We start from the raw sequence: 19,094 nt of genomic DNA on the forward strand, positions 1-19,094 counted from the left end.
AAGTTTCTGTACGCTTCTCCCACGTTTCCACTCATACAAGGGACCCTGCAGTGGATTCACAGATACCGATGTCGAGTGATCTTGGTGGCCCCTTATTGGCCGAGACAGGCGTGGTTCTCCGACCTGCTACAGCTATCAATAGCGCTGCCAGTAACGTTTCAGAAAGTCCCGAACCTCCTGACCCGGGACAAGGGAACAGTGTGGCACCACGATCCGGACAGTCTCAACCTGACAGCATGGCTCCTGACTTCTCAGAGTTTGGTACCCTGACTATTTAATCAGATTGCTGTTGAATTTTGCAAGCGGCGTGAGCTCCGTCCACAAACACTTCGTATGCATGCAAGTGGAGGAGATTCTGCATGTGGTGTGAAAATCAGCCAGGGTTACACCCCCTGAATATAACTCCGGAACAGCTTCTGCCATATTTGCTGCATCTAGCAGAGAGTGGGTTATCTTTTTCATCGGTAAAGGTACACCTGGCAGCAATTTCAAGGTTCACGCGGCGAAGGCATTCGTTACCATTGTTTAGTGATAGGCTGATAAAGCACTTCATGAAAAGGTTATTTGGCACATTTCCACCAATTAAAAGGTTTCCTCCGATCTGGAGTCTTAACCTAGTGTTGACGGAACTAATGAAAGCTCCCTTTGAACCTATGGCTTCCTCATCTATGAAATTCTTATTGTGGAAGTTGGCTTTTTTGGTAGCTATCACTTCAGCACGACGACTCTCGGAGATACAAGCATTAGTCATAGATCCCTCCGTACTTGAGATTCTTTAAGGACAAGGTGGTGCTGGCAACTAACCCTCATTTTATTCCGAAAATTCCTACTGTCTTTCATAAACATTTGTCGATTGTACTACCTACATTTTTCACGACTCATTGGTTGCAGAAAAAGCTCTCATTGGACATAAAGTGCTCTAAAGTGTTATCTTCATCGGACTCAGCAATTTAGAAGTACACAAAAACTGTTTGTGGCTTATGGTCCGTCCACAAAAGGAAAGGCAATCTCAAAATAAGGACTAGCTCGATGGGTCTCGTCGATGATTGCCTTTTTGTCACTCGAAAGCGGGGAAGCCGCTGGAAAGGCGTCCAAGAGTCCATTCCACGAGATCAACTTCATCTTCGGTGGCGTTGTGGGCCGGGATCCCGCTGGGAGACATCTGTCAGGCGGCATCCTGGTCGGTGCCACATACATTTACCCGCCATTATTGCCTCGAGCGGCAGCATGCAGACCATGTACAGATGGGACCAGCAGTCCTACGTCATCTGTTTCAGTGAGGTAAGCCCTCTTTAAGGGAATGTCCTTTACACTGTGTGTGTGTGTATATATATATATATATATATATGTCATAGTTGGTATTCTTTGAAGTTAGCGTGTAACCGCTGGAGATATAAAAAAAAGAGGATATGGTTGAGATGTTATTGGTTTGCATTCACACCTCCAGAAATCAAGAGTACTGCTATACAATCTATTCTAAGCATGTGAATCCATGAAAGATCTAATGCTGGAGAAGGGATTAGTTTCTTACCTGTCACTCCATTTCTCCAGCATTGGCATCTTTCATGGATTCATATGCGCCCGCCGGCCACCCCTACATGCAAACAATATATACCCCTTCCTACTTTGGGGGGTTCAAATCTGATGAAAACCGCAGGGCATTTATACCGCTACGTCCTATTGGGGCATGCGTAAGCGGCCCAAAACGACATAGATGGGACACAGAAGTGTTGACATTTTTTCTATGGAAAATGTATTTATAAAGGTACCGAGGTTTCCCAGCCTGACGGGAAATATTCTAAGCATGTGAATCCATGAAAGATCCCAATGCTGGAGAAATGGAGTTACAGGTAAGAAACTAATCCCTTTCTCCCTCCTTTGCCACTCACAACTTCAATATTGCTTGTTCTTGCCGGTTACAGCTCTTTAACATTTGCAATTCCAACCCATGTTCTTCTTTTTGAGCCACCAAACTTCTCTCCACTGTAATCCTCTCTCATCTTGATTACTGTTCAGCTTTCCTGCTTGGTCTTCCTGCTTACCAATGGACTCTTCTACGCTCAGTCTTTAACTCTGCCATTCGTAGTCTTTTCTTGCACTCGCCACGTACATCCATTTCCACCTCTCTTCATTCTATTTCTTGGGATCTCATTTCAGTCTTAAACTTTCTGTACATCGCTTTCAAAGGCATACATAATCTTGCCCCCCCCCCCCCCTCTTGCCTTTCTTCCCTTGTCTATTTTTATGGTCCTGCTTGCTCACTTGTTTTTCAAACTCAGTTCCTTTTTGCTGTCCCCGAACTGGCTTGTGCTGCTTCCCGTTTTCGCTTATTCTCTCTCCTTGGACCAAAAACACTTGACATCTCCCAATCTGCTCTACGCTATACTTGGTCTCCTTCCGTTCTTCTCTACAAACTCACCTATCCTTTCAATGTTTTTATAATGTGCATTTATTTTATCACCCTTTATTATTCTGTCTCTTTGTTCATTGCTTTGGCGAAATGCATGATTTAAATTCAATTAACACAAATACAAATTAGCAGAGACAGACTTGTGGAGGCCTAACTTTGGAACATTGAATGACGAAAAAGTTTTCTTCTGACTACTGGAATTTTTTTTAATATGTTCCCCCTTATCCTCTTCAACACTGAGCATCTCAGCCAGTCTGTTGTATGTATATTTCTAAATTTGCAATATCATCCTTCCAATAGCAGTAACGTAAAGCTATCCCTTAACTGCATTTTCTGTGCATGCAGAATACATTGGAGCTTGGGGACGCTGATAGCCTGGATTGTAGCTTCTTCTGAATGGATGCAAAGTGATACCCAGGATTATTTGCAGATGGTCTGGGGCTTTCTGAATTTGATGCTAATCTTTAAGGTGTCAATTTACCAGTAATACTGTTCATGATGGTCTTTCTTCAGTGGAGTGTTTTTGGATGGAGTAAAGCACTTTAATATGTATTTGGTATTTACCTCCCACTCACGCCCGACGGCCCCGGAAAAGAGACTATTACCCACAGCGGCCATGTTCTTCTATCCTAAGCGCAGCCAGCACACGGACATACGACGGGCCCCTGCGTTGCTTGTACACACCTGCCTGGCTCACGCTAGCCCTTTTCCAAACCCTACATCCACCCCTTAGGTGACTACGTGAAGCAGCCGGACCCCCACTGCACGGGGCTGATCAAGCGCGACATGGGGAAGGAAAAGACCAAGCGGCAAACACTGAAAGCAAAATTGACCTCTACACCATGGAGGCTCCTCCACGCCGCGGACCTCAGCACCCAGAAGACGATGGGGCTGACGACAAGCCCCACAACCTCCCAGTCTCCTTGACGGACCTCATGAGAGCGATTGGGGACTCGAGGACATCAGTGGAACTTAAAATAGGTGGCCTATCCACTGAGGTATCCCTTATACACCAAGACCTCCGCAATCTATCGGCCAGAGTTGGTGAGGCAGAACAGAGTGTGTCGGACACAGAAGACACGGTGCACCGTTTGGAGCAACAACTTGCCGCGATCACCCAAAAAGTTGCCCAATTGGAATATCGTGCTGAGGACAGCGAGGGGAGAGCACGGCGCAATAAACTCAGGATCCTCGGAATACCGGAGAAGGAGGAAGGCCCCAGCGCTGAACTTTTCCTGGAGGATTGGCTAGCTCATGTCTTCGGCCCCCAAAAAACTGTCCAAATTCTTCGCCATAGAAAGGGCGCACAAAGTCCCCACCTACCCCGGGCGCCCCGCCCAGAACGATAATTGCACGCCTGCTGAACTACCGCGATCGAGATGCGATCCTACAAATGGCAAGGGCCTCCGGCCCGATTAAATACAACGGCTATAGGGTCGGGTTCTACCCCGACTACACCAAGGAAGTCCAAAAGGCCTGCTAATCTTTTGACTTGGTCAAGAAGAAACTTCAGTCGCTTTCTATCAAATATGCTTTATTTTTCCCGCCACCGCTCAAAGTCCACTACGAGGGCACCACTCATCTATTCAACACTCCCAAAGATGCATGGCACTGGCTGGAAACCCAAGTTCTCACGGATTCCAGTGCGAGGCGCACACCACCGACCCGCCCACACAGAGGCCCCGGTCCGAGCGGCCCTCGCCCCCTCAATCTCCGACCAATGCAGACAACGACATGACGGGGACCCCCACGGAAAAGGGGTAAGGCCCATGCAACGGGGGGGACTAATCTGCAATGTAATAACATGGGAGCGCTCACCTAGCGGTCGCCGCTCCTAATGCGGCGCGGGCGCTATCGCAGTCAGGGTTATCCCGAGGAAGTTTACCAAGTTATAAGTTTAATGTTTGGGCGACAGGTGCTCCCAGTTGGGGGTGGGGGCAGTTTTGGGGACCTAAGGAAACGGAATCACGGGACAAGAAGGCTTGAAGCTGACAAACGCAGGCAAGGAAAACAAACAGTCTTTGGCCAGGACCGTGGATGCAATTATCAGCCAGTCAGCAGGCACTTCAATGCGAGGCAACCCCCGGATGTCTCCCCTGAAAGGAAACCGCCATATGCCCCCAGAAAAAGCGCAACTGCCACTAATCCTCCCAGACGCCCCAACAAGAAAACTCGCGCAGATAGAATGAACTCCAACAAGGTAACCATACTGTCCTGGAACGTCAACGGCCTCGGCTCCAGCATAAAGAGAAGATTGGTGCTCCAGTACCTAAACTGACACTCGCCGGACATTGCCCTCCTAAATGAAATGCACTTGATAGGCACAAACGCCAACTTTTTCAAAAGATCCAATTACTCGCATACCTACCATGCCGGATTCACGAAAGGTGCCAGAGGCACGATGATACTCGTCCACAAGCGAGTCCCCCTCCAGGTTAGGAAGATCAGGACCGACCCCTGGGGCCGCTATGCACTGTTGCTAGCTGACATCTGGGGCGAGAAATGGGGCCTGGCAGCAATCTATGCCCCCCCCCACGCTGGCGAAAGAACTACTCTCCGAACTACAGAGTTTGCTCCTGGAAGAAGAGGCTGATAAGTGGGTGATTGGGGGCGACTTTAATGAAGTAATGGACACCGCAGTCGATAGATCCCATAGATCTGGAACCCGCCCCACCTCCACACCGCTCGCCGCTTTCGCCGAGGCTTTGGGATTGACGGACACATGGCGCTCACTTTATAACGACGAGGCTGGTTGTTCCTTCTATTCGGGCGTCCACAAATCGTTCTCCAGGATCGATTATGCCTTTATCCCCCGCAACATAAATCACAGGCTTCTCGACGCTGAATTCCTCGCAAGAGGAATTTTGGACCACTCTCTGCTCCTTCTAACCATGAAAATCTCCTGCCGCCGCCCAGACCGTAACTGGCGCCTAAACGCATACCTTCTACGTCTCCCTGAAATCGCTGAGGAGCTTGAAAAAAAGACAACCGAATATTTCGAACTCAATGAAGGCTCCGTTGACTACCCGATATCGATCTGGGAGACGTACAAGACAGTCCTCCGGGGGTAGCTATCTCAGCGGTTTCCGCCTACCAACAACGTCAAGTCCAGAAGGTTAGAGAAGCAGAAACACGAGGCCTGGAGTGTGAACGGCAAATCCTAGTACACAGCACCCAAGAAGCAAGAGGCGCGATGCTCACGGCGCAAGACGCCCTTAGCAACCTATCTCTAGATAATGCACGAACTGCCCACCAATTAGTCCGGAGCCAAATATATGAGTGGGCGACAAAGCGAACAAGACTCTGGCCTGGTTAGAGAGACGCGAACAAAGTAGGGGACATGCCTGACATTGTCGAGGCATTCACCGCCTACTAGAAAAATCTCTATACCCCACCCACCGGGAACCCGCCAGTTAAACCCTCACGCTACCTCGACCGAATCGAGATCCCGATACTCCCACAGCACCAATCAGATCTTCTGAATGCTGACATCACCGACACCGAGGTGCAAGAGGCGCTGGCACAGCTCCAACCCGGTAAAACTCCGGGACCCAACGGGTTCCCAACGGAAACATGGAAATGCCTCGGTGGCACACTATCTACCCACATGCACCGCATGTTCCTACGCAGCAGAGAACTAGGAGCACTCCCCCCAGACCTCAGGAAGGCATGCATAGTAGTCATATACAAGCCTGGGAAACCACCAGAGGAATATGCCTCCTATCGTCCGATATCCCTGATGAACGGCGAAGCCAAGGTCCTTGCCAGAACACTTGCCAACAGACTACTGCAGGAGATTGAGACCCTCGTCCACCCGGACCAATGTGGATTCATGCCCAATAAATCAACTCGAATGAATTTACGCAGAGTCCAATTGGCGCTGAGTAGAGCAAAAGAAATACCAGCCCCACTCGCCCTCCTGGCGGTGGACTTCGAAAAGGCGTTTGACTCTGTGGGGTGGGATGCTCTGTGGGCGATCATGGCTAGGATGAACCTAGAAAACAAAAGAGGTGATGGCTGGAAGGTTTAGAATGAATCTTAACCTCTGGCATCGCTCTGGGCAACCCTCCAGACCATCGTTCTTCGCCTGCCAAGCCATTACAGACGGGGAAAGACCATATGCAAATCAGTCTTGGCCCCACCCCAAAAGAGGAAGTCCAGCCCGAACTGCTAGGTCACATCCCTTCTGCACGAGACCACAAGCATCCCCAGACATGTTTCAGCCTTGTTGGGCGTCATCAGTGAGGAGTAGCTTGGGTCTCTAGGCCCAGCAGGCACGGGACCCACATCTGGGCATACCCATCCCACTCGGGGTGACAAAGCAAAAACAAAGAGGTGATGGCTGGAAGGTTTAGACTGAATCTTAACCACTGGCATTGCTCGGGGCAACCCTCCAGACCATCGTTCTTCGCCTCCCATCCATTACAGAGACCCAAGCTACTCCTCTCTGATGAGCCCCAACAAGGGTGAAACATGTTTCTGGTATCTTTATCCACGCTCTCAACATCGCTGCTATTCGCCGCTAATGTTTTCGCCCCATCTAAACTTACCCAGAGTCGGAGATTACTCTCCCAGCCCTGGTTTACTGATCAGCTAAAAAGCGCCCGCCTGCTACTCAGACAAGCCGAACGCAAATGGCGGGCTAGCTATGACCCTTTGCTTAAAGACTTGTACAAGCTCAGTCTTTCCACCTACCTAGCCAATGTCAAGCTGGCTAAAGCCACTTATTTCGCTCAACAAATTGAAAGTGCTCTATGTAAACCCAAAACACTATTCTCTATTGTTCAATCACTCTCCTCTTCTGAACCCCTCACCTCGATGGTTAAACCATCGCAAAAGCTATGCAATGACCTAGCATCGTTTTTTATTACGAAAATCGATGTGATACGATCTAACATTGCCAAATCTCTCGCTATGCAACCTTCCGGCACTACTAGCTTTGTGCCACTCACCCTCACTGACCCCCCTGCCAGCTGGTCCACCTTTCCTCTATTCACTGAGGCAGAGGTTCTAGCAGCGATTCTTAAAATTAAGTCCTCTTCTCCAGAGGATGCCATTCCAGCAAGTATGATGAAGTCTATTGCCCCAGACATTCTGTTTGACGTCACAGTGGCTATAAATAACTCATGCCAGTCTGGCCTGGTTCCGCCGGAACTCAAATCTGCTAGGGTTATTCCCCTGCTTAAGAAGCCGTCCCTTGACCCTACTATCCCCTCTAATTTTCGCCCCATATCCCTGCTCCCGTTCTTGTCTAAACTCTTGGAATCTCTGGTCACACCCCTTCTCTCCTCCTTTCTGGAATCCTCTAAGATCTTTAATCCTGCCCAGGCAGGTTTCAGGCCAGGAAGGGGAACGGAGAGCGTGCTTGTCTCAGTGCAAGATGACATGTCTAGACTTGCGGACGCAGGTGGAGTTGGAGCCTTGATTCTGTTGGATCTGTCCGCTGCATTTGATACAGTGGACCATCCTATTCTCCTCTCACGTCTAGCACAAATCGGGATCTCTGGATCAGTCCTGGCCTGGTTCACCTCTTTTCTTGCAGACCGCACTCAGACCCTTGCTATGCCCCCTTTCCTTTCTGTCCCTTGTGCCCTCACCTGCGGTGTTCCCCAGGGATCCTCTCTTTCCCCTATTCTATTCAATATTTACATATGGGCGCTGGTCTGCCTTATCCGCTCGTATGGACTTAACTGTTATTCCTACGCGGATGATACTCAAATCCTGATCCGTTTGGATCAGGATCATATCAAGGTCTCAGCTTCTCTTCATGACTGTTTGACATCAGTTGGTGTCTGGATGGACCAAAACTGGCTCAAGCTTAATGGCGATAAAACTGAGGTGATGTTGGTGGGTTGTCCTCCCTGCCCGTCACTATGGACCCCTGCTTTTTGGCCTACTTCACTGGGCCCTCTGCCTTGTCCAGTGGGCAAAGTAAAGAATTTAGGAGTCATTCTTTCTACCTCCCTGTCCATGACTAATCAGGTCTCTACGGTCTGTCAATCCGCCCATCACCAGATTAGGGTACTTAAGAAGGTCCTCCCTATGATCCCAGAGGCTATGCGTCCTCCTGTGGTAGCTGCATTAGTCCTCTCACGGTTGGACTATTGCAATTCCTTATACCTCGCTCAGCCGACGGGCCTTCTCCAACGCCTCCAACGTATACAGAACCTGGCAGCTAGACTGGCCACAGGTTCCCCCTATGGAGCTCATATCTCGCCAGTGCTTCGCCAACTCCACTGGCTCCCAGTGGCCCAGCGAGTTAAGTTCAAGTCACTGTGTATTGTCCATCGAGCTATCCAGGGCCTAGGTGCTGAGTTTCTTCAAACCAAATTTGTTCGGCATATCCCAGAACGCAACCTTCGTTCCCTGAACACCAATCTTCTGGTGGTCCCTAAGTATAACCGGGAAAGACTCGGTGGCAGAGCCTTTTCCATTGCTGCGGCAAGGCTGTGGAACACCCTCCCACTGCCACTCAAGTCTATCTCCAACCATTTGGCTTTTAGGAAAGCCCTCAAAACTACTCTATTCTAACTCTCTGACTATTACTGTTCCTCTTGTTTGATAGCTTCCTCACCAGCGCCATGATGCCCCCGGGCGACCGTGCGCTCTACAAGTTCAGGTAATAATAATAATAATAATAATGTTTGGTGATGCTTGTGGTCTCGTGCAGAAGGGATGTGACCTAGCAGTTCGGGCTGGGCTCCCCCTTTTGGGGTCGGGCCAAGCCTGATTTGCATATGGTCTTTCCCCTTCTGTAATGGCTTGGCAGGCGAAGAACGATGGTCTGGAGGGTTGCGAGTAACGAGCTGGACAGGTGCGCAGCTTCAGAGCACCGGATTTATAATGCACGGGGCTGCCCCCGTAAATTTGAAAAAATATGGGGAAATGGCTAGATGCTCACTGAGATCCGCTGGTGGGGGTAGGCAATATCACTGTTAGCATTGGTTGCCTGCCTTGTCTTATGGTCCTCGGCCCTGTGGGCCCCTTCTAGCTGTTATTAATGCCATGCTGCCTTCATCCTATGTATGCCGAGGTGTGCAGTCATAATGTCGACATCAATAATGTCGACAGTCAAAATGTCGACAAATTAATGTCGAAAATCAATAATGTCGACATACAAAAATGTCGACATTTTACATTAATGTCGACATTTTTTCGAAATGTTGTATAAATAAATAAATATATATTTATTGTTGTGTTGTATGTGTTGAGTATGAGGGGTGGGGGGTGGCAGGGGGTATTGGGTGAGAGGGGTTGGGGGGGACATCCCCATAGTAAATGATATTCTTTTTATTTATTTGTTTATTTATTTATTGAATAATAAATAAATAAATAAATATATAATTACTATGTGTTGGGAATGAGGGTGAGAGGGTGGTTGGGGGGGGTGTGGGGGGGTGTCAGGGGGGTGTTGGGTGAGGGGGGGTTGGGGGGGGACCCCCCCCATAGTAAATTAGACTCTTTTTGGTTATTTATTTATTGAAAAAATAAATAAATAAATAAATAATTAGATTCTGTTGAGTATGAGGGGTGAGAGGGTGGTTAGGGGGTGTGGTGGGGTGGCAGGGGGGTGTTGGGTGAGGGGGGGTTGGGGGGGGACCCCCCCATAGTAAATGATACTTTTTGTTGGTTATTTATTTATTGAAAAAATAAATAAATAAATATATAAATAATTAGAATGTGTTGCATATGAGGGGTGGGAGGGTGGTGGTGTGGGGTGTGGGGGGGTTGCAGGAGGGTGTTGGGTGAGGTGTTGATAGTGTTAAGGGTTTATAGTCATATTGTCGAAAAAAAAATGTCGACATTTTTTTTTCGACATTATGACTTTTTACATTAAAAGTATAGAATGTCGACATTATTATTTTCGACATTATTTTTTCGACATTTTTGTCTGTCGACATTTTTTTGTCGACATTATGACTATAAACCGTATGCCGATGATCCATGTTTGTTTCTCTATGTTGTGTTGTTCAAACTCAATAAACAGAGTCATAAAAAAAAATGTATATATGTATTTGGTTTTAATGCATTGTTGTATTGTATTGCAGAGGTGTGATTGCACGTGACGGTGCAGGCTTTGGTATTGATCGTCCAGCAGTGCTGTCCAAACACGATGATGAGTATGATGCATTCCGCAAAAGAATGATGCTGGCCTACAGATTCCGACCAAACCCTTTGGTATGTGTCATTTCTTTGTAAATGTTTGTGCTGTTAGGACTCACTCAGCTCTGTGTTCAGGGAGGGGATTGGGGCCCAGATTTAGACTACTTGGTGGCCCTTAAGCTTTCCCTAGCCCGATTAAGGTAGTGGCATGCATGATTGGTCATGGTCCACTCTTATGAGGGTTCTTCAAGTTAAATTGTAACACATAACCTTCAACATGGGAATGTCACTACAAAGATGTTTAGGAAAATGCTGTCTCTTCTATGAACATAAGTTAAATGTTGTGCAGATCACTGGCAATAGGACTTGGTCGGGTAAGATATGGTGTAGTTAACACTGTCTGAGACTACACAACACTTATCGGCTTGGTATTAGGTAACCCACCTTTTGGTATAGGTCTGTACTACACAAGTTGGTAGTGTGAGTGGACCCATCTTAAGATGGGTAAATGTGAGCTGAATCAATGAAATTCGTAAATACAGGTAACCAAGTAACACTTACACTCAAGGTTTCAGTTATAAATAATTTATTTAGTTAACATCAAGCATTTGTTAAAAAGGCAATTTATGTAACAAGGTAAATGTACTTTAAAATACTTCAGGATTAGCTCCAGTTTAGTGGATACTCTTTAGATATGCTTTTACACACTTCCTACACCCTGAGGTAACTTCATTCACAAGGACAATAATGGTATTTTATATATCACACTGAATACACTTTGCAGATTCTGAGGTTGCAGAAAGGAAAGGTTTTAGGAAGGAAAAAAGGTTAACCAGGATCTCAGTATAGGTGAGGACACTTAAACCTTTCAATGAGATCTAGACCAGACTTTCCCAGCAATAACCATCTAAAACCAGTTACCACCTACGAGGGACAGAAATATCAAAGTCAATGGACTAGAAGTCTGCAGGGAACCAGGACAGCCAAAGTCAGTTGGAACACAGTCTATGGAACTGAGGCACTTCTTTCATAAAAAGCTTTGCACAAAGTTAGAGTTTCTGATGCTTGTTAATCTGCTTAGATTCACATGCTGTGCATATGGTCCGACATCCAGTGGTAACCGCAGAGTATTGCATCTTGTCTTTCGGGGACCGAAAGGGGACGTCGGCAGAGGCGTGTCTGAAACACTATCCCTATCGTGACATGTGTAGTACCCAAAATCCCTCATGCGCCGAGGTTCCTCAGATTGTTTTTTTCCGCCCAGATAACTGGTCACCCTATAGCGGAGCTCTTCATGAGACATTGTTTATCTTACCGAATTGTCGGTTTTATCCCCGTTAAGTCACTTTGCCCATCAAGAACATCTTCAAAGACTACGGGGGAATCGTCTACGGCTGTGGGTTCCGGCGCCTAAGATCTGGTGTTCAGACTTCCACGTGGTCGGGCCTTCTGGCCGGCCTACACAATAGGGAGAGTGGGCTCAGGGTTTGCCATACTGCTTTGTCTTTCCTCTTTTCCACTGCTTTCCTTTTTGGTCTGGTTACCCTTCCCTTCTGCTATGGAAAGGACTCCATTTAGATTCTGCCCTGTGTGTAGGGTCGGATATCCGTGGAAAGACAAGCACACGTTTAACGCTTGTCTCCCCCTAGAGCACGACGAGAAGCAGTGTTCGGCGTGTAAACTCCTTAAACCCTTAATGAGCGCCGGTTGAAGCGGTGAGCCGTGTACGGAATGTCACGCGTGGAGCCTCCCTCCCCTACCACGACACCAGCCGAAAGTGACTGGGTACATCGGATGACCAAACGTTCAAAGCGGACGTTATAGACCTTGAGGCGGACTATTCTAGAGCCGCCACGCCCGTCCCCGACCCTTCCAGGCTCGACTCCGGTCTTGCTACAGGGACCACACCCGGTGACATGGGCGTACAATCGCACCGCAAAAAGCACACAACCCAAGCGCCCTCCTCGACGACTTCGTCGAAGAAGGCAAAAGCGCCATCGGATCGATCTGATCCGCCTTCCCCGCATCCGCAGCAGCGCATGACGACTGGGCATAACAAACATAACAAGGGCGCTACTCCTCAAACTGCACACGCCGAAGTTTCTGAACAAGAAACTTTGATGGGTTCCAAGGCCCGTACAGTCCCGAAAACTGCGAGTAGGCCTCTACCCGAGAAGCCATCCGCTGGCCCTCCTGGAGCCGCGGAAGACATTTTCACTGCCGACACATCATCGGAGGCGTTGTCTCCCGAAGATTCGGTGACTATCCCTAAGAGCATCAATAGGATTGCTACGGCGGTGGGCCTAGTACCGGTTCCACCCACAGTTATGGGCCAATCCGCCGAAAAGTTTTCCACGGATTTGGAAGACAATCCCGAAGACTCTTACGAAGAAAGCCAGGTGAAGCACCCTGAGGAGATCCTCTCAACGCCTTAGGGCGGAGAACCCGGTTCCTACTCAGCTAGGTCCATTTGGGTCATCCAAGTGGACCACGGAGCAATTCAAGGGGTGTATGGATCGGCTGGAGCAGTTTTTCAGGGCTTCTGATCAACCTCCGCTGAAAAGAGCTCGGGTAGACCCTAACCCTCAAACACAAGATGCCCAACACCAAGTTGACTATCAAGAAGATGTCCAGATGGACACGTATAGAGACATCTATACAGAAGAAGAGGGGGCTTCTTTTCTGGACAACTATGGGGAAGATCAAGGGGCAACAGACAACTGGGAGGACACCCAGCAGGATGATCACAATTCTGATATCGTTTGCCTCGACTCTCCCCCATCCACCCCGATTCGACAAGCGTCTCAGTGGATGATCAAATGGCTTTCAACAACATGTTGAAAAAAGCAACGGAATTCTTTAAAATTGCCACGCTTGAAGACTTGCCCTAACAAGATTTCGCGGAGGACATTATTAATGAAAAGCCTCCGGCAAGCCAGTCTATCCCTCTCTTGAGCTCTGTAAAGAGACGGCTGGCCCCTTCCTTACTCACACCCGCACAGACTAGGGCTGTGAACCCAAGGGTCAAAACTTTTCCGGCCCTCCCCCACCGACCCGCTTTATATCGAAGGACACGCAATCCCAGACTCGCTGGTGGTGACCAACACTCGCAAGAGAGCAGGGGTTCCTCTTGCCACGGGAGAGTCACGGGACAAGGAGTCCAAAAGGTTGTATGCCTTAGGCAAACGGGTTACGTCGGCGGCAGCCTATACCGTCCACATTGCCAATAACACGACGTTACTGGCAAGCTACGTCGACGCCCAATGGAACCTTCTCCAGGAAGGCCTTCAGGAGGTTCCGGAACCAACCAGAGCCAAGCTTCTCGCCATTGTCTCGGAGGGCAAACTTGCCAATCAGAATGTTGTAAAGAATACCCTGGATACCGCAGAGACAGCAGGCAGGTCTCTCACACAGGGTACTCTCCTAAAGAGACGCGCGTCGCTGCGCACGTCGGGCTTCAGGCCTGAGACCCAGGCATCCATTATCAACAAACCCATCGAAGAGGCTAACCTCTTCGGGAAGGCGGTAGACAATGCGTTGGAGACAGCCAAGGAGGAGCACAAGACTATTAAGTTGCTGCACCAGATTTCCCAAAAACCCTCTTTACAGAGGGGCAGTAATTCTCTGCGGTCCTTTCGAGGACAAGCCTGCACCGCTCAAAATAATTTCGGCACGGGCAACTTCAACTCAAGTCAACCTGCTGCAAGCCCCACTTACTACCCCCAGAAGGGTCAGAAGCGCGGAAAGAATAGAGGCAGAGGCTCCAATTCCAGAGGCGCGTCAACTTCGGGTCAGAAATGACCACCAAGTCCAGGTCCCCTCCCGTGTCTCCCCGGTCGGGGGCGATTAACATCTTTCCTCAAGGCATGGGAGGGGATAACTTCAGACCAGTGGGTCTTAAAGACGGTCGCCCACGGTTACTGCGTGGAATTTGCCCGACCTCCACAGTTCAGACTGCCGAAACATCAACGCCTTTCACCGGAACATCTGCAGATCCTGATCCAAGAGGTAGAAGCGCTGCTGGGAAAGGACGCCATAGAAGCCGTCCCGATTCTTCAGGTAAACGAGGGTATCTATTCAGTGTACTTCCTTGTACCCAAAAAGGATCTCACCATGCGTCCTGTTCTAGACCTGCGCCCAGCGAACAAGTTCATAAAACCCCAGAAGTTTTGCATGGTAACACTGCAAGAGGTGATCCCATTGCTAAAACAGGGGGACTTCATGACAACATTGGATATGAAAGATGCATACTTTCATATTTCAATGCTGCCAGCGCACAGAAAATTCCTAAGGTTCGTGATTCAGGACAAACACTACCAGTTCAAGGTACTCCCCTTCGGCATAGCCTCGGCGCCAAGGGTGTTTACCAAGGTCCTGGCAGTGGCTGCGGCACACCTGCGCAGACTTTCAGTTCCAGTTTACCCTTACATCGACGATTGGCTCATCACGGGGGACTCGTTCGACGTTTGTTTTTCGAACACCCAAAAGACAGTAGACCTAATGTTCAGCCTGGGATTTTCGATCAACGAAAAGAAATCCAGCTTAGTCCCCAGCCAAGTAAAACAGTTCCTGGGGGCTCTTATTCGTACAGAAGACGGTCTAGTCTTCCCTTCCAGCGAGAGGGTTCAGAACATGCTCTCAGGTTCCTCAGTATGTAGCCAGTCGAGAGGTGACGGTACGCAAAGCTATGCGTTTGCTAGGGATGATGGCGTCATGCATATACTTGGTTCCCCACGCGCGGCTGCGCATGCGTCCCATGCAAGAGTGGCTCAACAGCCAGTGGTGTCAGGCCAGCGGAGAATAGGAAGATCTGTTAGTTGTCTCGCCAGCCCTCGTTCTCTCTCTGCAGTGATGGTCGAGGGAGAACCTCTTGAAGGGGAAAACCCTCACCACCCATGCAGTGGAAGCCACTCTCACGACAGACTCCTCTCTCACGGGGTGGAGGGGCTTACCTGCTTCAAAAGACAGCGCACGGAGTGTGGTCCCCTCAGGTAGCGTCCAACCATATAAATTTACTGGAGCTACTAGCAGTGTTCAAAGCATTGAAAGCCTTTCAGGAGCAACTGCAAGGGAAGACGGTGCTGGTCCTAACCGACAGCACAACAGCAATGTATTACCTGAACAAACAGGGGGGCACTCTCTCTCCAGGGCTATCCAAGCTGTCCCAAAACATCTGGATATGGGCTCTCAAACACAAGATGTTCCTGATATCCCAACATGTTCCAGGGGAACTCAATCTGCTGGCAGACGTACTCAGCAAAGATGTATCCAACGTCTTCACCGCAGAATGGGGGTTTCCAGAGATCGACCTGTTCGCTACTCAGGAGAACGCCCAATGCCAAGATTATGCCTCCAGGTACCCCCAGAACCGATCCAAGGGGAACGGTCTCTGGATAACTTGGTCTGGAAAATTTGTCTACGCTTCCCCCCCCCCCCCCGACTCCCCTTCTGAACAAGATAGTGCACAAGATGCACCAGGAACCAATCACCATGATTCTGGTGGCTCCCATGTGGGCTCGCCAACCTTGGTTCGCGCACCTGATGGAAATGTCCCTCTCCCCACCAGTCAAGCTGCCCTGCCCGTACAACATGTTGTCTCAGGACAGGGGGGAGACTCTGCACCCATGCCCACAAACTCTGAATTTAGCAGCCTGGCTCCTGAGGTCATAGAGTTTGGACATCTGCAACTCCCTCAAAGATGCATGGACATACTGAGGGAGGCAAGAAAGCCTAACACACGTTATTGCTATGCCAGCCAGCAAATGGAAACGTTTTGTCATCTGGTGCAGTTCCAAAGGCGTCAATCCCACCGATTGCTCGCCTTCACACATTGTGTTGTATCTAACCCATCTGTTGGACTCTGGGTTAGTCTTCAATTCCTTAAAGGTTCACCTAGCGGCGTTGTCAGCCTACACCACGTCACAGCAGATGGTGTCGTGGTGGTGAATACCTGTGATTAAAGCCTTTATGGAAGGGGTTAAAAGAATGTATCCCCCATCACTCACCCAGCCCCTGGGTGGGGATCTAAATGTGGTTTTAACTAGGCTCATGAGACCCCCTTTTGAGCCTATGCATAAAGCTAGTCTGAAAGACCTGACTTACAAGACAGCCTTTCTAGTAGCTATCACTTCTATCAGAAGAGTTAGCAAACTACAGGCCCTCTCGGTTTTGGACCCCTTTGTTACAGTCCACAAAGATAAGATAGTTCTGCGCACTCATCCCAGATTTGCGCCAAAATTTACTTAGAAGTTCCATGTGAACCAGTCAATCGAACTACCCACGTTCTTCCAGAGACCTACTAACATGGCCGATAGAAGCCTTCATACACTAGATGTGCACAGGACAGTCATGTTCTACATGGATGGAACTAAACCATTGAGGAAAACTAAACAATTCTTTGTTTCAGTGGCAGCTGGTAGAGAAGGAGATCCTGTCTCTAAATCAGCAGTATCAAGGTGGATTGTCAAATGCATCACACTATGTTACACTCTTGCAAAGAGAGAACTGCCCTTCAAGCCTAGAGCACATTCTACTCGAGGCACTGGGGCATCCATAGCATTCATTGCAAATGTTCCCCTAGAGTCCATTTGCAAAGCGGCAACCTGGAGTTCTGTACACACCTTTACAAAACACTATTGCCTAGACACTCATTCTAGGGCTGATTCTCAGGTGGGACAAGGAGTACTAAGACATCTTTTTTCTACTGTTCCTTCTCACAACCCACGTCCAACTCCGGGTATGCTCGCTAGTCTATGCACAGCATGTGATTCTAAGCAGATTAACAAGCATCAGAAGACATGCATTACTTACCGTAAAAGCATTTCTGATGATTGTATCTGCTTACATTCACATGCGCCCTCCCTGCCTCCCCGCTCGGGGTGGAAGGAACATAGACTTCTTAATACTTTCTACTCACTCACTATAGCCTTGGGCTCCCTCATGGCAGAAAAAATACAATCGGAGGGACCTCGGCGCGTGAGGGATTTTGGGTACTACACAAGTCATGATAGGGATAGTGTTTCAGACACGCCTATGCCGACGTCCCCTTTCGGTCCCCAAATGACAAGATGCAATACTCCGCGGTTACCACTGGATGTCGGACCATATGCACAGCATGTGAATCTAAGCAGATACAATCATCAGAAATGGTTTTACGGTAAGTAATGCATGTCTTATAGAAATCACTTGTAGGGTCACATGCTGTGAAGCCTGTGAAAAGCAGTTGAAATCAACTCTAAGGTAAGCTAATGATATCCCAACTGAGAAGAACACAGCTAAATGACAGTGAGCTTAAGTACCTGAGCGCGAGTCCCCTCACCAGAGTGCAGGACTCGAGGGGTGAAGGAAGCCCAACCGGTGTCCAAGATCCACAGTGGTGCCGTTTACTGACCGCTGAATCTGCAAAGTCCTGCTGATCTGAAAAGAGCCTGTAGCTGCCACCGGCCTCCGAATTGCTGCCACAGGTGTCCTCCAGACGTCCTCCCTCTTGTCCCCACGACTGAGGCCCAAGAACCCAGGATTTGCATCGCTGCAACCAGACGGAAGCCAGCTGGATCACTCTTCTTCTAACCAAAGGTACTGTTCTGACTTACCTCTGTGTCTTTAGATTTTCTCTTCTCAATTGAGACTTGCAGTAGCTACTTTGCTAGAGTTGTTTTCAGTTCTACCCTTCACAAGTGTAACAGCTTGTGACCCTACAGTGATTTTTCTTCAACAAACACTCTAACTTTGTGCAAGACTGTTATCTAAGAAGTGCCTCAGCTCCATAGACTGTGCTCCAATTGACTTTGGATGTCCTGGCTCCCTGCAGTCCAGTCCATTTGACTTTTGATATTTACTGTCCTTCATGGGTAATAAATTGGTTTTAAACTGTTATTGCTGGGAAAGGTTTTTGTCTAGACTTCATTGGAAGATTTAAGTGCTCACATGCTCTGAGAACCTGTCTAACCTTTTTCCTTCCCTTAACCTTTCCTTTATGCAACCTCAGAATCTGCAAAGAATCTGCAGTGGAACCAGTGGTTTCTGTGACCCCTATTTCCAATATGGTGGCCACTTCGGCTACAGCCGATTAATTTCCTACTACATTAGTTCTATCTGGTTTACCGGACGCTTTGGTGGATGGCCCTCCGATCACCAATATTGCCCCTCTAGTAGTGGGGCCCATCACTGAGGGGGTTGTGGACACTGCGGTTTCTAGCTCTTTGACAACAGTTCCAACTTTACCATAGCCGATTCCCACCAACGCTTCAGTTGAGCTAACCACCAATACTACTGTCAAGGCGAAGGATTCCTCCTCAGTTGTAGATCTACCAACTATTCCATCTAATTCCAAACCTGGGATAGATCTGAGTAACTCAGAGACCACTTTATCATCGATCACAGCAAACCTGGTCAATATTGATATGGTTAAACATCTATTCCAGGCGCTACTGGTCCCTAAAACTGCCAGCGGGGCATTGCCCAAGTCAATTAGAAGTCCATCTCAGGATGGGGCTCCTTCTACCCCTCCTCCATCTCTGGACCCCCTTTCTCTTCTGTTATTGAGGGTCATCCTGTCAACACCGAGCCAACAACGAGGGAC

General features: G+C 48.7%; 1 protein-coding gene across 2 annotated transcripts in view; it reads left to right on the top strand.

Annotated features, from left to right (window-relative positions):
* The window catches only part of SUGP1 (SURP and G-patch domain containing 1), a 786,467-nt gene that overhangs the window by 755,412 nt on the left and 11,961 nt on the right, over positions 1-19,094 (top strand). For both annotated transcript variants that reach the window (XM_069649115.1, XM_069649114.1), the window contains exon 14: positions 10,459-10,588. In XM_069649115.1, coding sequence (XP_069505216.1) covers positions 10,459-10,588 — 130 coding nt within the window. The remainder of the gene's footprint in view (positions 1-10,458; positions 10,589-19,094) is intronic.

The sequence above is a fragment of the Ambystoma mexicanum genome, chromosome 1p, assembly GCF_040938575.1.
Source record: "Ambystoma mexicanum isolate Mex_15411 chromosome 1p, UKY_AmexF1_1, whole genome shotgun sequence".
Classification (NCBI taxonomy): Eukaryota; Metazoa; Chordata; class Amphibia; order Caudata; family Ambystomatidae; genus Ambystoma; species Ambystoma mexicanum.